The 25674-nt window shown below is 35.7% G+C and overlaps 1 protein-coding gene across 1 annotated transcript in view; it reads left to right on the top strand.

The window, feature by feature from the left end:
• PRKDC (protein kinase, DNA-activated, catalytic subunit) overlaps nt 1-25674 on the top strand; it is a 223763-nt gene that overhangs the window by 67879 nt on the left and 130210 nt on the right. The window contains exons 28-33 of the mRNA XM_054595436.1: nt 14424-14518; nt 16443-16542; nt 17712-17845; nt 21049-21300; nt 24397-24620; nt 25344-25552. Coding sequence (XP_054451411.1) covers nt 14424-14518; nt 16443-16542; nt 17712-17845; nt 21049-21300; nt 24397-24620; nt 25344-25552 — 1014 coding nt within the window. The remainder of the gene's footprint in view (nt 1-14423; nt 14519-16442; nt 16543-17711; nt 17846-21048; nt 21301-24396; nt 24621-25343; nt 25553-25674) is intronic.

The raw sequence follows: 25674 nt of genomic DNA, 5'->3' as shown, positions 1-25674 counted from the left end.
CTTTTTGACACTGTACACAAAAATTAACTCAAAATGGATCAATGATCCAAATATAAGATCTGAAGTAATAAGATACGTAGAAAAAAACTTGGGCACTAATCTTATGGACCTTGATTTCAAAGATTTTATGAATTTGATCATGATTGCAAGAGAAGTAAAAGCAAAAATAAATGAATGACACTATATCAAACAAAAAGCTTTTGGACAACAGAAAACTACAAAAAAAAACACAATCAAATGATAGAAGATACTTGCAAACAATATCTTTGATTAGGTACTGATATCCAAAATACTATATTAAGAACTCATAGAACTCAACAACAAAAAAACAAACAATCCAGTTAAAAATGGGTCAAGGACCAGAACAGGTGCTTTTCCCAGGAGACTACAGATGGCCAGCAGGGATATGAAAAGATGCTCAACATCACTAGTATAAAGGAAATGTAAATCAAAACCACATTGAGATACCACCCCATATGTTAGAATGGATATTATCAACAAAGCACGAAATAAGTGTTGGAGAGGATGTGGAGAAAAAGGAACCCTCATACTCTGCTAATGGAAATGTAATTTGGTACAGTCACTATAGAAAACAACATGGAGGTTTCTCAGAAAATTAAGAATAAAGCTACCATATGACCCAGTAATCTCTCTTCTGGATATCTACCTGTAAAGTTTGAAACATTTATTTGAAAGAATACATGTATCCCTTTGTTCATTGTAGCATTGTTTAGGGTAGCTAAGATATAGAAACAGCCTACGCATCCTTCGATGGGTGATTGATTAGATAAAAAATATGCAGTACATATATATAATAGAATACTACTCAGCCTTAAGAAAAGACGGAATAATGTCATTTGCACAACATCAATGGATCTTGAAGTATCATGCTAAGGGAAATAAATCAGATGGAAAAGGACAATAATCGTATGATTTCAGTCACATGTAGGATATAAAACAGAAAGCAACCAATGAACAAACAAAACTCAGACATCGACAGCCATAGGGTGGTTACCAGAAGGGGAGGAGGTCGAGTATATGGGACCTGGCTGGTGGCTCAGTTGGTCGGATTGTTGTCTAGAACACCAAATGATTGTGGGTTCAATCCCTAGTCAGGGCACATACCTAGGTTGTGGTGCGATTCCCAATTGGGGACCTGTGGAAGGCAACCAGTCAATGTTTTCTGTCACATCAATGTCTCTCTCTCTCTCTCTCTCTCTCTCTCTCTCTTCTCTTTCTCTCCCTCCCAATCACCCCCCCCCCACCTTCCTCTCTTCTTTCTCTTAAAAAAAAAATCAATGAACATATCCTCAGGTAAGGAATATATATATGTATGTATATAACATATATGTGTAACATATAGGTGTATTATAGAATTATATACTTGAAACTTATATAATGGTATTAACCAATGTCACTGCAATAAATTTAATAAAAAATATAAAAATATATATTATGTGCCATACACTTTGCCAAATGCTGCTGACATAAAGATGTAGCCCATCATGAACATTACATTGAAGAGAGATATAATCATCAATCACAGAACTAAATGTAAAATTTTTACCTGAAATACGTGCTTTTAAGTAGTGGTACATGATTACTAAGTAATTGTGTAATGAGAAACCTGATCTCATTTGGTCAGTATTGCTTCTCGGGAAGTTGCAGTTAGGATAGAGATGAGGGGAGAAATTATAAAATAAATAGATGATAGATAAATAATGGTGGGTAGATTGATATGACTGTATCTTACAGTGTGTGTGTGTGTGTGTGTGTGTGTGCATATATACACACATACACTTGCAGGGTCTGGCAGAAGGAAGACCTGCCTGAGTAGAGTTGGTAGGGTAATAATATGGGTGTAATAATTTATAGTTTTAATTTGAACATTTCACCTACAATGTCATATGGTGTGCTTGAGTGTGATATTGTTATGTTACAGAATTACATGCTTATGATTTTGTAATAAAAGATTTTATAATAAAAAAGGGTTATTTATGTTGGACCCTGTATATAGAAGAGGGTTGCCCTGACTGGTGTGGCTCAGTGGGTTGGGCATCACACTGCAAACTGAAAGGTCTCTGGTTCGATTCCTGTTCTGGGCACATGCCTGGGTTGCGAGCCAGATGCCAGGTGCCTGGTCTGGGCACATGCCTGGGTTGCGAGCCAGGGAGGCAACCACTCAGTGTTTGTCTAATGCATCGATGTTTCTCTCCCTCTTTCTTCCTCTCTTCCCCTCTATCTAAAAATAAAGAAATAAAATCTTTTTTTAAAAAAAGAAGAGTGTTTACAACATATGTGCAAAACTGTCACTATTTGCCAGATGATATGATGTTATATATAGAAAAACCTTAAAGACTTCACCAAAAACTGTGGGGAGTTTTAACCAAATTTAGGAGTTTTTCAATTCAAAATCAATATACAATAGTCTCTTGCATTTCAATACACTAAAACTTTTAGAAAGAGAAATAAGAAAACAAACTCATTTATAATTGCATGAAAAAAACAATATACCTAGGAATAAATTTAACAAAGGAGGTGAAAGACCTATACATTGAAATCTGTAAGGCATTACTAAAAAATATTGAAGACGACACAAATGAATGAAAAGATACTCTGTGGTCATGGATTGTAAAAATTAATATTGTGAAAATGTCCGTGCTCCACAAAGCAATCTACAGATTTGATGCAATCCCTATCAAAAGTCCAGTGGCATTTTTCTTTTTAAAAAAAATTTCTGTTGTGAACCAGTCAGCCTGGTTGTCCCACAGCACCAAGTCCATAAACTGGCTGAGGAATCCTTTCAGCTCTTCCTGACTTTCCCAGCCCTTTGGTTCTCAGATATCTGCCCCAATTACTGTTTGGGTCAGTTTCCTGTCTCTGTGGGCACGTTCTACAGTTTAAATGCATTTTTTGACAAAATTTAGAAAATGCTGTGAATATCAGTTTGAACTTGTATAAATGTATGACAAAAAAATTATTTTTCAATTACATTGACATGCAATATTATATTAGTTTCATGTGTTCAACATGGTGATTAGACATTTGTACACTTTACAAAGGGATCATCCTAATAAGTCTAGTACCCATCTGACACCATACATAGTTGTTACAATGTTATTGACTATATTCCCTATGCTAACTTTACATATCCAAGTTTATTTTAATAACTGACAATTTGCCCTTGTTAATTTCTTTCATCTTTTCACCTGTTCCACCAACAGCCCTCCCATCTGATGACTACCAGTTGGTTCTCTGTGTCTTATCAGTTTGTCACTGTTTGTTTATTTTGGTTTTACATCCACATGTAAGTGAAATTGTTTTTCTCTCTTTCTTTGTCTCACACATTTCATTAAACATAATACCTTTTAGGTCCATGCATGTTGTGGCAAATGGTAAGATTTCATTCATTTTTATGGCAGAGTAATACTCAACTGTTTGTATGTACCACATGTTCTTCCAGTCCTCTCTTGATGGACACTTAGCTTGCTTCCATATCTAGGTGAAGGTAAATAATTCTGCCATGGATACAGTGCTAGTATTTGGAATTTTTTTTTTTTTTTTGGATAAGTACCCAGAAGTAAAATTACTGGGTGATGTGGTAATTCCATTTTAAATTTTTTGAGGAACCTCCATACTGTTTTTTATAGTGGTTGGGTTAATTTACCAAGCCAACATTGCATGAAGGTTCCCTTTCCACAACACACTTGTTCCTTTACTGATGATAGCCATTCTGACAGATGTAAGGTAATATCCCATTGTGTTTTTATTTTATAATTCTCTGATGATTAACAAAGTTGAACATCATTTTACGTGTTTATTTGCCATCTGTATATCCCCTTTGGAGAAATGTCTCATGTCCACTGCCTGTTTTTTAATTAGATTACTTTTTTTTTTTTTGGTGTTAACATATGAGTTTCTTATATATTTTGAATAGTAACCCCTTATTAGATATATCATTTACAGATATTTTCTTCGATTCATTAGGTTGATTTTTGCTTTGTTGATGGTTCCTTTGCTGTGCAAAAACACCGTAGCTTGACGTCCAATTTGTTTAGTTTTTCTTTTGTTTCCCTTGTCTGGTGAAACATATCCAGAAAGTTATTCCTGAGAGTGGTTTAAAAGAGTTTACCACCTATGTTCTCCTAGGAGTTTTAAGATTTCAGGTTGCACATTTAAGACTTTAATTCATTTTGAGTTTATTTTTGTGTATGGTATAAGAAAGTGGTGGTTTCATTTTTTGCATGTATTTGTCTAGTTTTCTCAACATTTATTAAAGAAATTTTCTTTACCACATTGTATATTCTTGCCTCCTTTTTCAAAGATTCGTTGGCCATACAGGCATGGATTTATCTCTGGGCTTTCTATTCTGTTCCACTGATTATGTGTCTACTTTTATGCCAGTACCACACTGCTTTGACTACTATAGACTTGTAGTATAGTGTGGTGTCATGGTATTGTGAAACCTCCAGCTTTGTTATTTCTCAGTGTTGCTTTAGCAGTTCAGGATCTTCTGTGGTTCCTAATAAACTATAGCATCTTTTGTTCTATTTCTGTGGAAAATAATCATTGAGAGATTATGATAGGGACTGCATTGAATCTGTAGATTGCTGTTTTTTGACTGTAGATCATTTACCTCCTTGGTTAAATTTATTCCTAGGTATTTTATTTTATTTTATTTTTTATTTTATTTTAATTTTTGGCAATTGTAATTGGAATTGTTTTTTATAATCTATCTTATAGTTCATATTTGGTATATAAATATGCAATTAATTTCTGAATATTAAATTTATTTCCTGCTGCTTTTCTGATTTCACTCATTAGTTCTGGTAAATTTTTGGTGGACTTTTTAGGGTTCTCTATATATACTACCATGTCATCAGCAAATACTGAAAGTTTGACTTCCCTTCCAATTCAATTGCCTTTTATTTCTTTTTGTTCTCTGATTGCTCTAGCTAGGACTTTCAATACTATCTTGAATAAAAGTGGTGAATGTGGACATTATTGTTTTATTCCTGATCTTAATGAAAAAACTTTCAGCTTTCACCATGAAGTAGGATGTTAGCTGTGAATTTGTCATAAAGTGTTCTTTACTATACTGAGGTGTGTTCCCTCTATCCCCACCCTGCTGAGCACTTTTTATCCTACATGGACGTTGGATTTTGTCAAATGATTTTCCTGCATCTATTGATATGATCACATGATTTTTATAATTCATTTTTTTAGGTAAATTATATTCATTGTTTTTGTGGACAGTGAACCAAATTTGCATCTCAGAAACAAATCTCCCTCGATAATGGTGAATGAAATTTTTTAATGCATTTCTGAATTCAATTTGCTAATATTTTGTTAACAATTTTCACATCTGTGTTTATCAGGGATACTGGCCTGCGATATCTTTGTTTGCTTTTGGTATCAGACTAATGCTGGCCTTGTATAATGAATTTTGGAACTCTCTGCCCTCTTTCATTTTAGGAAAGTTCGAGAAGGACAGGTATTTTTTTCTTTGAATATTTGGAAAATTTGCTAGTGAAACCATCTGTCCAGGAATTTTGTTTGTTGGGAGTTTTTGATTACTGATTTGAAGTAAAATTTCATTAGTAATTATCATTCTGTTCAGTTTTTCCTGTTAATGTCTGATTCAGTCTTGGAAGGTTGTATGTTTTAGGAATTTATCGATTTCTTCCAGGCTGTCCCATTTTTTGACATATAATTATTCATTGTGTTTTCTTATAGCCCTTTATATTTCTGTGGGGTCAGTTACTATTTCTCTTTCTTTTCTGACTTTATTTATTTGGCCTCCATTTGTTGTTGTTGTTGCTGTTGTTGTTGATGATGATGAGTTTGGATACAGGATTATCCATTTTTATCTTTTCAAAGAAGCATCTCTTGGTCTCATTGATCGTTCCTATTTTGTTTTTAAAGTCTGTTTCATTTATTTCTTTTCTGATCTTTATTATTTCCTTCCTCTAACTCCTCTTAAACTTTTTTGTTTTGTTTTGTTTTCTGGTTTCTTTAAGTGTGAAGTTAAATTGTTCATTTGATATATTACTCATTTCTTGAGGTAGTTCTGAATGCTGTGAATTTCTATTGCAGAACTGCTTTGGCTCTGTCCCACAGATTTTGGGTCATTGTGTTTTTCTTTATATCGGTCTCAAGATATCTTGATTTCTTTCTTTATCTCACTGTTAACCTGTTCATTCTTTAGTAGCATATTATTTGGCCTCTAGGTGTTTGTGTTTTTTGTTTTCTTTTTGTAATTGATTTTTTGTTTCATACCGTTGTGATCGGAGAAGTTGTTTGATATGGTTTTGCTCTCCTTAAATTCATTAAGACTTGGTTTATGGCTTTATATATGGTTTATCCTGGAAAATATCCCATATTCCCTTGGGGGAAAAATATATATTCTGCTGTTTTATGGTGAAATGTTCTGAAAAATACCAATTAAGTCTATCTGATATAGACTATTATTATAGATCATAATAATAATGATCTTCCATTATGATCTATCTGATCTAGCCATTGATGTCAATGGAGTGTTAAAATCCCCTACCATTATTGTATTATAATTGGCCTCTCCCTTTATGTCCACTAATATTTGCTGTATCATTAGGTGCTATTTAGTTGGGTTCACAGATGTTTATAAGAGTTATATGCTGTTGCTGAAATGAACCATTTATCAAGATGCTTCGTCTCTTACTACACCATTTCTTTTAAAATCTATTTTGTCTGATAGTTTGCTCCCCTGCTTTTTTGTTTCCATTTGTATGAAATATCCTTTTACTTTCATTCTGCATGTGTCCTTTGAGCTGAAATGGGTCTCACACATAGGTAGCATATGTGCAGGTCTTGTTTTTAAAATCCATTTTGAATAAGTAGGAAGATGGTGGTCAAGTAGGAAGAAGCAGAGCCCACCTGCTTGTGCCACCAGCATGAGTTTTCAGCTGATCTTCTGACAAATGACATGAACAATCAACGAAATCTCAGCTGATATGAAATTCTTTAAAAGGTTTTATTTATTCATCTGTAGAGGGGGGAGGGACGGAGAAAGAGAGGGAGAGAAACAATGTGTGTTGCCTTTCATGCACCCCCTACTGGGGACCTGGCCTGCCACCCAGGCATGCGCCCTAGACTGGTAATCGAACTGGTAATCCTTTGGTTTGCAGGCTGGCACTCAATCCACTGAGTTACACCAGCCAGGTCTCAGCTGATAAGAATTTTTGAAGTCAATATATACAGAGGATACTTTGCATCATCTGGTGAGAGATTTTATAAGTTGAAGGGGAAATACCTGTGCAAGGCACCCTCAGCAGAGGAGAGACTACAGAAAACACAACTTAGTAGCTCCTGCCCCTCCTGAAGTGGGGTGCCCTGGTCTAGCACCGGGAACCCACAACCCTAATTGGGAGAGACTTGGGAGGATATATAGAGTCTGGGAGTCTCACGCTACACACACGATAATCAGCATGTCCATAGCTGTAGCACTAACTAGGAGAGTTCCAGAAAGAAATTCTCTCTCCTGAAACCATCGGAAGCATTGGCAGGTTGCAACCAGTCCTGACTGAGAAAGACTTAGCCTTTTGGGGTGGTAGAGTATACAGAGAACTGGGCAGTGACTCAGTGCTGCAGTGTGGATGCCACATAAAGACTTTTAAAAATGAGAGCAGAAGTGTAGCTGAGCAGGGATACCATGTGCACATGCACATAGCTGCCTTGCCAGCAAAGAAACCAGATTGAAAGTGCAGTTTGTACCCACAGAATCCAGCTGGGCAGGATATTAGAAAGATGCAAGGTGAGAGGATTGCGGGGCCCTACCCAGCAAGGGTGGCGAGTTGGGGAGCCTCATATAAAATGGAGAATTTGGGTCTGAGTCTTCTGTGAGAGCAGTGGACTGGGAGCTAGACAGGCAAGAGCTGAGCGCCTGAAATTCCTTGCAGTCCGGCAGGTCCCCTCACACCATGGAGCACAAAGCCTTAGGAAGAAGGCAGGCCCAACCCCCACCGACAGGATTGCAAACTCTGCAGAAGAGTAAGGCCTGCTCAGGAACCCCCTGTCAGGCTCATATCCACAGGTGAAAGAAAGAGAATCTCCAAAAGAGCCTTTTCTGACCTTTTATCAGGTGGGATAAGCTATACTAGTTCCTCATCAGGCTCTGTTCCACTGAAAACAACACAGCAGAGAGATTAGAAATTGATGCAGCAAGGGGTATTCACGGTCCCTCCCAGCTTCAGCTTTTATATGGAGCTAACACCAGTGCCAAACAGGAAAGTATTGACCCTTTTACACTGATTGGCTCCTCACATTAAACAGAGAGCTAATTCATCAGAAACTATGCATTATTGGAAATAATCTGGGACAGACCAAGGTGTGTGGCACAGGGGCAAGGAACACTCCCACCATCTTCATAAATACTAAACAGTGCCCCGGAAGGGAGAACCAGGACCCCCAACCTCCTGATTGCATCAGGAGCCCCCTATAGAAACTATAGGAGGTGGTACATACAATGCTGTCAGACATTAGATCAACCTCCCCTGGGTCTTGTGCTGATATAAAGCAAGAAGTGCAGAACAGCAAGGACCAGACTGAAGAAGACAGGCACAGACTGTGGGTTGATTGTACCCTCGAACAGGCTGCCTAAAGCTAGACTGGGACCCCATCTGACATCCAGAGACAGATCCAGAAGGAAAAGACAGTAGGAAAACACTAGACTCTGCTGAGATGAATTCTACTTTGCTCTTTTTCATTATTTGCTTTATTTTTTTAATCTTGCATAACTTTTTAACAATTTTTCTTCAATTTTCTTCTTCACTTTTTTAAATTTTAGTTTTCAGATCTTATATTTTATTCTTCCCTCTCTTCCTCCATTTTACTTTCTTCCTTCCCTTTCTTATTTTCATTGTAAATTTCATTTTTTTCCTTTTCTACACCTTGTTTCTATTCCTTACTCTTGCTATTTCTCCTTCCATCCTCTCAAAACCATTTTTTCCATTAGTCATCTCACATTCTTTTTTACTTTCTTACAATGTCCTTATTCTCCTTCCATCTTTATTCATATTTGCTCTTATGTCATTGATATTGTGGTTGTTACTGCATTGTTCAATTATATTCCTAGATGTTCACTATTTATTTCAAATCTCATATTTTACTGTTTCCATATCCTACTCCATTTCAGCTTCCTCCTGCTCTTTCTTATTTTCATTTTAAATTTATTTTGTCCCTTTCTTAGCCTAGTTTCTAGTCCTAACACTTTTCATTTCTCCTCCCTCTACCCTCTCATTTTTCTTTTCTTTAGAAAAATCGTAATACATTTTTGTCTTTTTTTTTAAATAAAATTCTTTTGCTACCTTTGTTAATTTTGCTTACTTGTCATGAATATTGCTGCAGTGGTTGTTTTCCTTCAGTTTGGTTCCTGTTTTTCACTATTTTTAACATTTCAAAAATCATATTATATTCTTCCTGTTTCATACTCCACTTTGCCCTATTTCCTCACTTTTTAATTTATGTTGTAAATTTTATTTTCTCCCTTTCTTCACCTTATTTCTATTTCCTACTCTTATTATTTCGCATCCTTCTGTCCTCTCAATATAATTTTTTGTTCAGTTAGTCACCTCATATTATTTTTCCTTATAATGTTCTCACTTTCTTTCCAGCTTTATTAATCTTTGCTCACTTGTTGGGGATAGTGTGGTTGTGGTTAGGGGATGTTTTTGCTGGTGTGGATTTTGTTTGTTGGGTTGTTTTGTTTTGTTCTGGCAGTACCGGTATAACAGCATATAAGACATCATGGAAGTTGTAACTCTCAGCCAGCCAGCAGGAGGGGAGAACCCACCAGTGAATGAGCCAACAACAAAGAAAACCCAGTTACAACAAGAGAGCCGACATAAACTGCATAAAGAGCATCCCTAGGGTGTCTACAACAGGAGATCTAGGAGACTGCAACAAGAGTCCCCCAGGTCTCCTATCGCAGAAGGCCAGCCCGTGAAGACAGGGAGTCAAGGCAGATCAATCTAATACACAGAAACAAACAAAAAGAGTCACCTAAAATGGGGAGACAATAAAACAACCCCCTATAGGAATTAAAAGAGGAATCCTCAGAGTGCTAAATGAAATTGAAGCAAGCAATCTATCTGAGAGTTCAAAGTAATGGTTATGAGGATGCTCAAACAACTAAGTGAAAACTACAAGGAAGTTTATGGGAGCCACAGGGACTTAGTGGGAACTACATCAATTTGAGAAAGGACAGAGAAACTGAATGAGAATCAGGAGGAAATGAAAAACAGCATCTGAAATAAAGAATACACTTGAAGGAATTAAAAGTAGGCTAGATGAAGCAGAGGACCTAATCAGCAAGTTGGAAGACAAGGTAGGAAAAATCGCCCAGTCAGAGCAACAAAACAAAAAGCCTCAAAAAGAATGAAGATAGTTCAAGTGAGTTGCAGGACAACATGAAACATAACAGTATTTGCACCATAGGAGCAAGGAGAAGGAAAGGAGCAAGGAATAGAAGGCATGTTTGAAAAAATAATGACAGAAAACTTCCCTAACTTGGTGAGGGAAAAAGTCATGCAAGTCCAGGAAGCACAAATGATCCCAATCAAGATGAATCCAAACAGGACCACTCCAAGACACATTACAATCAAAATAGCAAAATTTAAAGACAAAGAGAGAATCTTAAAGGCAGCAAGGTAAAAACAGCAGGTAATATACAAGGAAGCTTTGATAAGGTTATCAGCTAATTTCTCAACAGAAACACTACAAGCCAGAAGGGACTGGTATAAAAATTTCCAAGTAATGAAAAGCAAAGACCTGCAACCAAGACTATTATAACCAGCAAGGCTCACATTTAAAATGGAAGGCAAAATATGCAGCCCCCCCGCCCCCCCGCCAAAAAAAGGCTATAAGAATACATCCCCACCAAATCAGCATTGAAAGAGATACTAAACATGAAGAGGGAGGAAGGGAGGGAGGGAGGGAGGGAGGGAGGGAAGCAGCGAGAGAGTGAGGAACACAGGTTCAAAGGGAGAAAGTGGCAATGAACAAATACCAATCAATAATAACCTTAAATGTAAATGGATTAAATGCTCCAATCAAAAGACATAGGGTAGCAGAATGGATAAAAAACACAATCCACATATATGATATCTGCAAGAGACCCACCTCAGAACAAAAGATCTACACAGGCTGAAAGTGAAGGGATGGGGAAAAATAGTTCAAGCAAAGGGACAGGAAAAAAGAAGTTAGGATAGCAATACTTATATCAGACAAAATAGACTTCAAGACAAAGGCCATAACAAGACCCAAAGAAAGTCGCTACTAACACTTAAGAAAGTAGTCCAACAAGAGAATGTAACACTTGTAAACATAGAGGCTCCCAACATAGGAGCACCTAAATATATAAGGAAAGTCTTAGAAGACTTTAAGAAAGAGATTGACAGCAATACAATCACTGTAGAGGATTTTAACACCCAACTATCAACGATGGATAGTCCAAAGATAAAATCAACAAGGATATTGTGGTATTGAGTGACACCCTAGATCAAATGGACTTAATTTATATTTACAGAGCAATTCACCCCCAAAAAGCAAAATATACATTGTTTTCAAAGGCACATGGATCATTTCAAGTAATAGAACACACAGTTGGACACAAAACAAGCCTCAACAAATTCAAGAAAATTGAAATCATTTCAAGCATCTTACCGGATTCCATGGCTTGAGACTAGAAACCAACCTCAAGGAAGAAAAACTCAAAAACATTCAAATACATGGAGACTGAATAACGTGCTATTATGTAATGAATGGGTTAACAATTGGACCAAGGAAGAAATCAAAAAGCACCTGGAAGCAATTGAGAATGAGCACACAACTACCCAAAACCTATGGGACATGGCAAAAACAGTCCTGAGAGAGAAGTTCATAGCAATGCAAGCCTACCTAAAGAAAACAGAAAACTCAAATAAACAACCTAACCCTACATCTACGAGAACTAGAGGAACAACAACAAGCAAGGTCCCAAGCAAGTAGAAGGAAGGAAATAATCAAGATCAGAGCAAAATTAAAGACAGAGACTAAAAAAACAACACCAAGGATCAATGAATCCAAGAGCTAGTTCTTTGAAAAGATGAACAGAATTGACAAACCATTAACAAGACTCATCAAGAAAAAAAGAGAGAGGACCCAAATAAAATCATAAACAAAGGAGGAGAAATTACAACAGATACCACAGAAATACAAAGGATTATAAGAAATTACTATGAGCAAGTACACGCCAAGAAGTTGGACAACATAGACAAAATGGATGAACTTCTAGAAACATACAATCTTCCAAAACTGAATCAAGAAGAAACAGAAAGCCTGAATAGACTGATAATAGCTGATGAATTTGAAGCAGTAATCAAACTCCGGTCACAACAAAAACCTGGACCGGATGGATTCACAGGCAAATTTTACTAAACATTTAAAGAAGAACTAACTTCTGTCTTTTCAATCTTTTTCAAAAAATTAAAAGAAGAGGTAAGACTCCCAAACTCTTCTTATGAGGCCAATATATTCTAATTCCAAAACCAGGTTAAAACACAACAAAAAAATAAAATTGCAGGCCAAATCTCTGATGAACATAGATGCTACTCAACAATGTGTTGGCAGTCTAGATCCAGCAATACATTAGAAAGACTATACACCATGATCAAGTGTGATTCATCCCAGGGATGCAAGGATGGTACGATATTCACAAATCAATAAGTTTAATGTATCACATAGACAAAATGAAGGGAAAAAATCATATCAATAGATTCTGAAAAAGCTTTTGATAAAATCCTGTACCCATTTATGATAAAGAAGCACTCAGCAAAGTGGAAATAGAGGGAGCATATCTCAACATAATAAAAGCCATGTATGAGAAACCTACTACCAACATCCACTCAATGGGCACAATCTGAAAGCTTTTCCCTTAAGATCAAGAACAAAACAAGGATGCCTGCTTTCACCACTCAATTTAACATAGTACTGGAATTCTCACCATAGTTTTTAGACAAGAAAAAGGAATAAAAGGCATTGAAATTGGAAAGGAGGAAGTAAAGCTGCCATTATTCACAGACTACATGATAATGTATACAGAAAACCATAAAAAAGTCTCCCCCAAAAAACTACATAACCTAATAAAAGAATTTTGCCAACTAGTGGGATAATGAGTCGATGTTCAGAAATTGAGGGCATTTTTGTACACCTATGAACTATCAGAAAGAAAAACTAGGAGCAGGGAATCTCATTTACTATAGCAACAAGGAAAAGAAAATACCTATGAATAAAATTAACCAAGGAGGAAAAAGACCTGTACTCAGAAAACTATAAAATACTGAAGAAAGATATTGATGAAGATACAAATAAATGGAAGCATATACCATGTTCATGGATTGAGAGAATTAACATCATTTAAAAATCCATACTACCCAAAATAATGTATAGATTCAAAGCAATTCCTATTAAAATACCAATGGCATATTTCAAGGATCTAGAACAAGAATTTGAAAAATTTATATGAAACCATAAAAGTCCCTGAATAGTATTAGCAATTTTGAGACAAAAGAACAAAGTAGGAGGGATCACAATACCTGATATCTAACTATACTACAAGGCCACTGTAATCAAAACAGTCTGGTATTGGCATAAGAACAGACACATAGATCAATGGAACAGAATAGAGCCTAGAAATAAACCCATGTCTTTCTGGTCAATTAATATTTGACAAAGGAGTTCACAAGTATATAATGGAGTAAAAATACCCTCTTCAATAAATGGTACTGGGAGAACTGGACTGGTATATGCAAAAGATAAAAATAAAACTAGACCACCAACTTATACCATACATCAGAATAAACTCAAGATGGATAAAAGACTTAAATATAACCCATGATTATCAACCCATGAGGTTACTCAATATAAGTGGTCCACAGACATTTATATTTACTGGATATGCTTGTAAAAGGGCTTAGAGTTAGGTCTTGGTGTTGACTTGTTTTTGGATAGGTTGAAAGCTTTTAAAATTTTTTTATTTTAAAAAAACATAGATGCAGTATCAGATAGTCTTTTCTACTACATTTAATTTTAATGATGTATGTGGAGGTGTGGTCAGAAGAACGGTTTTAAGATTATGCACTGTGAGCAATTGCAGATATAAGAGGAGGACGAAGAGGTACTTGTGTACAGAGAAGAAGCCAGTGCTGCCTCTTTTGATATATGTTGTCTTTGAAGTCTATTCTTGAGGAAATTTTCTTCTTTGACAAGTATTTTAGGTTTTATGTTTTAAACATTTGAGCTATTTTTTAAAAACAAAATTTATGTATTGGTCAATAATATTACTTTTTGCCCTCATTTTTCTGCTTTATTGTTTTCTTATGTAAAAATCAGTATTCTTTCTTTTACAGGGAAGAAGAGTCTCTGGTGGAACAGTTTGTGTTTGAAGCCTTGGTTACATATATGGAAAGTCTGGCATTAGCACATACAGATGAGAAAGCCTTAGGTAGGTTTTATCCAAGCTTCTCTTTGCATGCCAATTCTGTGTGTCTTACAAATCTTTTTTTTTTTTTTTTAAGATTTTATTTATCTACTTTTAGAGAGAGGGAAAGAGAGGGAGAAAGAGAGGAAGGGAATGTGAGAGAAAATGTGCAATGTATCTCTTACATCAATGTGCAAGAGACATATTGATCAGTTGCTTCTCGCATGCCCCCAACTGGAAACCTGGCCTGCAACTCAGTCATCTGTGCTAACCAGGAACCAAACCAGTAACCTTTCAGTTCACAGGCTGGCACTCAGTCCGCTGAGCCACACCAGGCAGGATGCCTTACAAGTCTTAAGAGCTTTTTCACTCGGGTTAAGCCTCAGCTACTTCTGTCACGCGGTGGTATGCTTTTCTCACCTCTCCCATTTAGGATGATAAATATGATGGGAGATATACCCCTCCAGTGCTTCAGCTCCAGTTTGTAGAAGAGTCTGCCATGCCCTCCTTCTCTAAGACTCACCATGTACCCCGGGTGGCTGCTGGGATTGACCCCTGGTTGGTGGGAGATCCCACCCAGGCCAGGTGGGACAATTTTACTGGGAGTTTCAATGAAGCCAACCAGTTGCTATGATGACACAAAATGTGAAAGTGTACCGACTGTACAATGTAAAGACTGCTAGGTGTAATAACCACGGAGATGTGGTCAGGGTCCCTGAACTCACTAATGATAATTTAGAAAGTAGAACATTGGTTTCATTAGAAGATTGTGATAAAACTATTTTGAACATAAATAATTAAGAAATAAAAAAAATTTAGTCAGGAATAGGCTAAAATAGCTAAGAGAATAATAAATGATAGTCTTCACAATTAAATTCTATTCAGAATCTGTTAGGAACATCATGGAATTTTTGAGCTGGAGGCCTTTTTAGAGATCTCTCCATTCAGTCTCCACACTAGATAGGGCACAGGGGCCCAGAGAATGTTAAGCACTGATCGAGGTCACATAGCTGCATGATGGCAGAATTTCTCTTTCATTTCTCCAGATTGTGGTTTGTTTATTTTTTTTAAAAGACAAGTTGAGCTCTATTAGCCTTCATGTTGATAGCCCACTATGGACACAGATGGTTAAAACTTAATCCTTGCTATGAAATAGGTTAATATTGCATTGTTTATCTTAATATCTTATTAAATTACTTTTTCAGTAAGTATCACTGCCATATTTAAAAAGTGTAGAAAAGAAACTTTTTCTTGACAACAGAAGTTATAAGTTGTGTAAGGCTCCTTTCCTAAATAACCCTAGGCATCTGTGGATGTATTACTATTTTATTTCTATCCTCCTACTGTGGTCATATTATTAACCTATAATATAGTTTAACCTACATAAGAAGAAAGGAATGTCATGGAAGTTATACCCTTAAATAAAAGCCTTAAGTTGAGGTACACAGGCTGTTGCGTGTTATGTGGGTTTTGTAATAACATCCAAAGTCCACTCTATGTAGAGCAGTTTCTAATTAAGTGTGGTATTGCTATATGTGTGAGTGTGCATTATACTATCTTGCATTTTAACGATTTTTTTTATTGTTGAATATTATAGATGTCCCCATTTCCTCCCCTTTGCCCACTCCATCCAGTCCCCACCCACCCTTCCCTCCCGCCATCACCACAGAGCTGTTTGTGTCTGTGGGTTATGCATATATGTTCTTTGGCTAATCCCTTCACCTTCTTTAATCCAGTCTGCCCTCCCTATCTTGCATTCATAAATATGGGTTTTGTTTTTGGTTTTGGACGTGCAGTGTAAATCATTTATTTAAATTTTATATTTGGAAGGATGAAAAGATACTAACACTATTGTAAAATTATCTCTAATTAAAATTAGACCAATAAATGTAATATTAATTTATTATAATAATAAACTTTGGAAATATGTTTTTGTATTTGAGAATAGGTACAGTTCAACAGTGTTGTGATGCCATTGATCACATAAGGCGTATCATTGAAAAGAAGCACGTTTCTTTAAATGAAGAAAAAAAACGACGTAGGCCACGGTAGGTGATATTGCTTCATTTTCCATTTTTTTCCCCCAACATAAAACTAATTCCCAGTTAATAAAGGAGAACATGGGAGAAATGTGTGGAAATATTGACAGTTTTCTAAACAAGAAATATGTGGACATAATGAAGAGTCAGTTTTCCAAACACATTAAAAAGCTTTATGTTTGAAAATGTTTAGCTTAAGCTAAAATTTTATCTCAGTTGGGACAGTCTATAGAATTTGAAAAATAGTTTTGTAACTGAGATTTATCTTACCTGCACTAATTTGAGTACAAATTCAATATGAAATTATTTTATTAGAATAGTCATGAACTATTTTGGAGTAAACTTGAAATATAAGAACTGAAATATTGAAGTAATAGGATTTTGATAGACATGGAATCATACAATTATGAGATAAAGCTGCTCAAAACGAAGTCTGAGCTTTTGAGTGGTTTCCAGCCTCTGCTCTCATTTCCATCCTAGCAAAGTCTCGTTCTCAGACAGGTTGTGGGTGTGTGCCACTCAGTAGCCCCTCTGTATCTCTGCAGGGAACTCTGCTGTCCACTGGTGGCTGTTAACTCTGTGAAAGCATCGGCTCATATAGACCGAGTAGTAATATGTTGTCCATTTTAAAATTTATTCTTCCAGATTCTACCATTAACTCCTATTTCTCTAAATCATTGGCTCTCAAACTAGAACATATATCAGAATTACATGGAAGTTTAGTTAAAATGCAGGTTGCTGGGCCCTGCCCTCAGAATCTGTTTCAGTGGGTCAGAGGTAGGGCCAAGAATTAGCATTTCTGCCACCTCTACAGATAATATTGAGGCAACTGGTTGAGGACCACAGTTTGAGGAACACTGCTTTAGATTTTAAACCCTCTTTTGTTGTAAAGTGCAGTACAAAGGAAACATGAAAATACTTGATGCTGTTTTTTTAAGAAATGCTTTTAAATTTTTCTCTCAAAAAGAAAAAGAAAATAAGCAGGATTTAGGGCCTATTTAATCTTTACATTTTTATTGTATTCTAATAATAATATATTAAAAATAAATTGAATGCCTTTTAATGATATTTACATATATCAGTATGGCAAAGTTAAGTTTATGATTTCTAGACTTTTGGGTCCATTAAATGCAGAATCTTAGGTTGTATTTTACATACCATGTATTATCTCTGTATAGAGGATTTCCACCTGCGGCATCGTTGTGTTTATTGGATGTGGTCCAGTGGCTTTTAGCCAATTGTGGGAGGCCCCAGACAGAATGTCGGCACAAATCCATGGAACTGTTCTATAAATTTGTTCCTTTATTGCCAGGTATGGTGAGCTTTATGCCATATTAATGATGGATTTTGCTTTACCAGTAGTTTAAAGATGCATACTTATTTAAAATGTGATCTTTCCATAAGTTTGATGAATGTAACAAATAATATGTTTCTAATAAATATTTTTAAAAAGTATGTTCAGAAATCATTACAGATTAATTGTATGAAAAGTGATAATTTATGGCTATATATTTCTCAAAGATTTAGAGAAGGAAAGGAAAAAATATGTTCTTTTGATGTTAGTCAAATGATACGAAGGGAGTAAATTTAGAATTCTCTGGCATCTTTTTTTATTTCACTACATTTTTGCTTTCATTTCCCATTTAAAAGAAATAAAGAAGAGTTGGATGGCTATTGAAATTGTTAATGTGATACTCAAGATTTAAAAATCTTATTGTTATTGAAATTATGCAGTTGTTTTATTTTAATAGGTAATTAATAAGAAACTGCTAGTCTGCTAAGTCTGAATGATCTCAGATCATTGTGAGATTAAAGGAAAGAAGTGAACCTTTGCTTTCCAACAATTATTACACTAAACCATTATACTGCACTTATAGATTTGAAATAAGTACTGAGCTTCTCAGTAACAAATCTATTTTGTTTTCTCCAGTAAGTTCAATCTCAGGTTTGGTAGCTCTGGCATGGGGAAACTTTGCCTCATGATGGACCCAGGCCTGGCTTACCCAGTTCGATTCCAGACTGTGTAGTAGTCTAGAATCAGTACATGCTCTCGCATGTGCATTTTGGTGAGGCAAGTGGCAGTGCGCAACAACATATCATAAGAGCCAATTCTCTTTAGAAAATGGGGCAGAGCATTACCTTTGGGCTTTTTCTTCATGGATGAAGAGCTAAAAATTACTTCATGTAATTCTAAAACTCGGGACGATTGTGTATTTTGTTATGTTATGGGATATATTATAATGTTATATATCATATTTTAGATAGTATATAATTGGATTCATGCTATATATTATATATGGTATACAATATATAGTATATATTTACCTGCTACACTATAATTTTATTTATATAGAAGTATATGTTTGTATTTTTAATTCAGAGAATTGTTTATTAGTATTTTATATTTGCCTAGAGCATTTAAAGTTTGTTTTATAGTTGAATCTCCAATTCTGTAGAGTCAGTGAGGAGTGAATGGGTGGAGGGATGGGATGTGTTTTTATTATGTTTAAAGGAAACTGAGGCCCAGATATTGCATAGGTAGAACTATTCATTGGCAAACTCTACTCTACATTTTGGTCTCTGGTTCTCTCTGGCCCACTTGATTTCTAGTGATGTCGACTTGACTGATCCTAGACATTTCTTTTTCTCTTTTATTTTTTTAGGTTTGTTTGTTTGTTTGTTTGTTTATAGAGGGGGGAAGGAGGGAGAAAGAGAGGGAGAGAAACATCAATGTGTGGTTCCCTCTTGCCCACCCCCCCACCGGGAACCTGGCCTGCAAACCAGGCATGTTCTCTGGTGGGAATCGAACCAGTGATCCTTTGGCTCGCAGGCCAGCACTCAGTCTTCTGAGCCACACCAGTTGGGGCTAATCCCAGACATTTCTGTTATTGTCCTTTTCAGTTGCTCCTCATAGGGAACTCATATATTTTCAGTGAAGTAAATGAGCTCTACCTCTCAAGAATTGATTTGGTTAAACTAAGGGTGCTAAGTACTGAACCTTGGCCTGCTACCAACATATACTTTTTATAAAATTAATGAGCATTCCTTGACTTACCTTTTCTGTGTCCTCCATGGTGCACCTGCCTCTCTCTTCTCTCTCTTTTCCTCCAGTGGTTTTTAAGGGACAGCATTAGGCATCTTTTTAGATCAGAGGTTCTATGCCCTGAGGTCCTGAACTGTGAGTGGGGATGCTGGGCCCATCAGCACCCAGATGAGTGGAGTGTCATAACAAGTGTGCGTATATATGTTCGTATGACGTGTGTCAGGGGCTTCTGAATGCTGAGACTCAGTGAATGGGAACATGTTGTGCACAGAACAGAGTGACCGACCATCGCAATCATGAGGAGGATAGTAAAAAAAAGTGGAGAGCTGGGAAGTTTCCAAGCTCTCCAAGTGTGCTTTTTTCCTCAGGCTTGTCTCTCTTCTTATTCATGTCCTTGTCTTCTTCTTTTAAATCTTTTTGTGTCGTTCATTTCTATACTTTATATCTCTCCTAGCTAGCATCTGTTGTAGAATTTAAATATTTTTCACTTAATATTAAAGCTTTATTTTTAATACGTTTTTCCTAAAAGACAACCTGCCAACATGATATTAATGTTTTTGTTCTACAACTTCTGATGGATATATTTGACATGATAGAAAAACTATTTTTTTCTTAATACATCAATATTACATCACTGTTTTGGATTCTTCACTAACTTCATTAGCTCAAAATAATTTGACCTTTCACACCCATTCATATGAGAAAATACAAAATAAATTTTACTTTTTTCTCTGATTCAGAAAATAATTAATACTTAAAAATAAGTTTTAACAAGCAGGTCATTTGACTCTTATTTAACAAACACAACAACTAACTATGATAGATGCTATTCTAAGCACTTTTTAAAACATTAACTACTTTCGTTCATTTAATTTTTGTAACAACCTCAGAGGTAGATACCACTGTGGCTCTCATGTACAAATAAGTGAACTAGGACACAGGAGAAGCCAGGTTCCCACTGCTGAGAGGTGTCACAGCCAGGAGAGGGACTTAAGGGTCACAGTGGGGGTTTTTTGTGTGTTTATTTCTTAAATAATTCCATTAAAAAAGGAATAATAATATTTAAGAAAAAAGGCAAAGGAAAGGTCATAAAGTTTATAGCTATTCAAATAGCGTCCAACTATTTTTATAATATTTAAGGAAAATGGAGAGAATCAGTTTTGTGGAAATAGTTGTTGGTAGTAATTATAGTCAAAGAAGTTGTGAGTACTGTAGTTTAAAACAAAGATTATCCTGTATCATTTTAAAATTATACTGCTCTGGTAGATAGTTTATATGGGACTTTTATGAGAAATTATTTGAAATATTGTATAGCGCCAGTCTTCTTGTGGTCTGATTACATTTTTTAACTTGAAAGACTTATCATTATTCTGGGGGATGCTATTTCAAATAGGCACAGTGGTTATATGAAATAATTTGCTTATGTGAAAGTTATTTATAAATATGTGTTTAATCTTGTTTCTTTTTTTAAGGCAACAAATCCCCTTCTTTATGGCTCAAAGAAGCTATCAAGAAAGATGCTTCCTTTCTCATTAACACATTCGAGGGGGGAGGAGGAGGTTGTGACCAGCTGTCAGGCATCCTTGCTCAGCCAACCCTCTCCCATTTGCAAGGGCAGTTCAGTCTGAGAGCTGCCCTGCAGTGGATGGACATGCTCCTGGCGGCACTGGAATGCTACAACACATTCATTGCAGAGAAAACCTTGGAAACATCCGAGGTCCTGGGTAGGTAAAACTCACCCTGAGTTACTGTTGTTCGTTTCTGCCTGGAGTCACTCTAGGGAAATGGTCAGTGGGATTTTTGATTAGTTTGCTGCTATCACAAGATCATAACAACAGAGATAACATGTCATATACTTAGTACTGCACAGAGTGTTTATCTGCATTCTTATTTACTCTCACAGTGAGGTGTGAGTGTAGATGACACAACTGAGGCTGCAAAAACCTGTCCTTTTTCCCTCTCCGTACGTTCTTGACCCTTTTATAAAAGTAACCTTTGAGGTTTTTGTTTGCAGGTAGTACATTAAAAGAGTTCTTCCTGATCTAAGGCCTTATGATCTTATTCCGTGTTTCTGTATAGTGTGTCTTTTCCTAGTTTTTTTTAATTCCTTCGCATTTTTATTGTTGTATGGTAATAACATTGTTGATTGTAGAGAAGCACAATGTAATGTGGAATGTTTTGTGTATTTAGCCCCTGCTGGGAAGAAGATAGGTGAGCTCCATCCTCCTAGTGACTTAAATGGGATCTGTGAGGGCTGGAGGTGGCTTTTGGCAGGTACAAGCCTCTGAGCACAGAGCATTTGGAGCTGCCTGTTGGCTGAGAGATGTGCTCTCTGCTTCATGGTTCTCTGAGCGGGCATATATTAGTCTCTGAGATTTCACTTAAATCCTCTGTCTTACAGGCTGAATCTCAGCCTAGCCATTCAGAACATACTCTGTTATTTAAGTGATTTTTAACATAGGTGGAGAATCTACTCTAGTGGTGGTGGTGGCTGACTAAAGGAACTACCATTCTCTCTTTTGTTTTGTCAAAGGTGAAGTCCATATTATAGGAATTTGGGGAAAAGGAACCAGGCTATTTTACCTCTAGTTTGAAGATGGTAGAGCCAGGCATAGTGGGGAGTGTATAATGTGTGTGTATGCACACATGCTGAGGTTCAGGAAAATAAATTTTACACTACCCTGAGAAAGTATGACTCCTTAGCATGCGATTCTCAGAACAATAGATCAGAAAGTTGTGAAACTTTAAAAACAACAATAGTATCTGTTCAGTTGTCAATAGTACCTTAAATGTATTGTTTTAAGAGATTTTGTATATCCTCATTTTGAAAATTTAAACAAGGAAAATATCATAGAAAATATGCAAAACTTCTTCCTTAATCGCACTTCCTAGTGATAAGCACTATAACAGTTTAGTGTTTACTTTTCTAAACTTTTTATATACATATTATATATTTTTTTAATTTGTATTTTTGTAGTTAATGGGATGGTTAACATGCTTTACTGTAATTTGCTTTATAAAAAGAAACATGTAAGACATCTTTTTATGTTAATATATATAGCTTGTTCTAATTTAAATGACAACATATTGCTGAATGTATTACCATTACGTACAAGTATGTGAACCTATTACCATTAGGTAGTCTTAAAACTGTTTTATTCATTTACTCTGTGAGGGGAGAGAGACATTAAAAGCAGTATGTTTCTTTCAAACATTAAAGTTGACCAAAAAATTTTATTTTCCTTATATCTTTCTGACGTGTTGTAAACATTGACATTTTAATATAAAACTGTTAACATTATGTGGAAAAAAAATGTACTCAATGGACCCTAAATACCATAGTAGTTTTATAGTCAACATACTCAGCTTTAAAATACAGTGTCTTTACTGGAAATTTTGCAAAGTCCCTGAATTATTATTACTATTTCATACCCCTTAATATTTTTTTATTCTAAAGTATTTTGCTTTTATGCTTATGTTTTTACACATAGCCCTACCTATATCTTTGGGACAAAGGGTCTCTTTGCTTAAAGGTTTGTTCTGTGTTCAGTTAATGTTACATTTGTTATTAGGGCACATTACATTCATCACCACCACCACAACATAAATATAATAAAATAAACGTTTTTATAATTTTTATATATAAAGTAAAATTATATGTTTAGAATTCTGTTTTTGTTTTATTTAGATTTTAGTACTAAAGATGTTCACATAAACATCTGCCATATTTGAATAATTCTAAAATGCACAATTTTTCCATATTTAACATATCTATAACATATTTAACATATCTATAGTTGGAGATGTCATACAGTTCATGGACTGTTGTAGTAAAGAATATTTGGTATTTGAGAATGTAATTCTTAATGTATTTTCTGTCAGTTCTCTCAATACATAGTGACCTTTCATCAAAATTATTTTTAATAATTTGACAGTTTGATTAATTTTTAAAAATTTATGAAGACAAAGAATTGGAAACCATCAGACTTACAAAAGGAATTCTTACTCAGATATTATATTTACTCTTTCAACACATTTCACTATTTTAAATTGTCACTTTGGGGCTCTAAAGGTCTTTCTACCCTGAGATAATAAATTACAGTAAGATTGAGGAGAGGAAAAAAATGTATCTGTGTTTCTTTTGTTAAACAGAAAGGCAGTCATGAAAGGGGTAGAGAAGGGAAGGGAGCACCCAACACAATCATATTTTCAGATAGATGAGTTTTATTAAAAAGTTCATTTGGGAGTTGATTTGAAATTGATTCCATAATACACCTGTTTGAAGATAACTGCCATAATTGGTTTTTCTTTTGTCCTTTGAAGGACATTTAGGTTGTTTCTCTTTTTTCATTATTAAGAACAGTGCTAACATGAACATCCTTACAAACAGATCTTCACAATTCTGCCATTATTTCACTAGGATAAAATTTCAGTGCTGGATTAAAGTATATGAGCTTTTTAACATTTGATAGAAATTGGCATATACATTAAAAAAAAAAACTTTTGGTATAATTTGCCAAATTCCCCTTCAAAAAGATCATGTTAATTTACATCCCACAAGTAATGTTTGAGAATCAAGACCTGATCTTCCATAGATGTGTTGTTACTCTATGAGTTTAAAGTTGAATTCTATTTGGGTGGTACTAATTCTGAAATTCTGAAGCGAGAAGAAATAAGTGCCATTTTATTCAGCTTTTATTGAATTTATTCTTTTAATATTGAATTTTGATGATATCATGCCTATATTTAAAGGAGGAATTTTACATCAACCTCATTGGAGAAGGGAGTAAAGGCTGATATTTTAATGCAATTTTTTCTAGGTACTGAAACACAGTCTTCACTTTGGGAAGCAGTAGGTTTCTTTTTAGAAAGCCTAGCTCTGCACGACACTATGGCAGCTGAAAAGTGCTTTGGCACTGGGGCAGCAGGTAGCAGACCCAGCCCACAAGAAGAAGAGAGGTATAATTACAGCAAATGCACAATTGTTGTTCGGATTATGGAATTTACAACAACGCTGCTCAGCATCCACCCAGAAGGCTGGAAGGTAGGATCCCTCCTGCTGCTCTGTTAATTTGAGGACAGTACATGGCACTGGAAAAATATAATAAAGTACTTATTAGAAGTGGCTTTGCCTTTATTAGAACTATCCATTGCTGCAGGAGTTAGCTGTTCTTGAAAATAAAAAAATTTTGCATGTACTTCAGATGCTCCTTGTGTAAATAAAATACAAATAATTTTTCCAAATTTTTATTGGATATTGCATTTTATACTGTGATCAAACATCTGCCTTGGAAAACATGCATTAGCAAAGTATTTATAAATGTATCTGTCAGGCTTACTATATAAACAAACTCCAGTCAATTAATCTAGCTTATACTAAACACCTACTGTATACTGTATACTAAACACCTACTGTACTTCCACTACAGCATTGACCTAAACCAGGGGCTAGAAACCCATGGTCCCTAGGCCAAATCCCACCTGCTGCCTGCTCTTATAAAAAAAGTTTTATTGGAACACGTACAAGTTCACGTGTTCATATATTGTTCATGGCGGCTTTCACACTATAACGGCAGTTAGTTAAGTCATTGCAGCAGAGACTATGGTCTATAAAGCCAAACACATTTACTATCTGCTACTTTACAGAGAAAGTTTACCAACCCTTGCCCTAGCCAGGCAAAATTCCCCACCTCATGGACTTTACGCTGTTGTGAAAAGCTAAATCCTGACTGATGGATGTGTTTTTACTCAAATTTATCTTTTACAGCTTCTTGAGAAGTATTTATGTAACACAAACCTTATGAAGCTTTTGGTGAAAACCTTATGTGAGCCCTCAAGCATAGGTTTCAATATCAGTGATGTCCACATTATGGATCATCTTCCCGATATTTGTGTGAACCTGATGAAAGCACTGAAGAAGTCCCCATATGAAGACATCCTAGAGATGCACCTCAAGGAAAAAATAACAGCACAGAGGTGGGCATTCAGAGCATGCTCAGGGTCAGTGCCGTGCTGGAATTTAAGGTTGCAGTGTGCTCTGGCAGCTGTGTGCATATCTGCTCTAATTCCATTTCTTCAAGTAAAGGATTTCATCAATA

Source organism: Pteronotus mesoamericanus, unplaced genomic scaffold (assembly GCF_021234165.1).
Source record: "Pteronotus mesoamericanus isolate MK-2021 breed Mesoamerican mustached bat unplaced genomic scaffold, CSHL_Meso_final scaffold_54, whole genome shotgun sequence".
NCBI classification, from domain to species: Eukaryota; Metazoa; Chordata; class Mammalia; order Chiroptera; family Mormoopidae; genus Pteronotus; species Pteronotus mesoamericanus.
The sequence above is the reverse complement of the archived record's forward strand: the minus strand, read 5'-3'. Positions and strand labels throughout refer to the sequence as shown.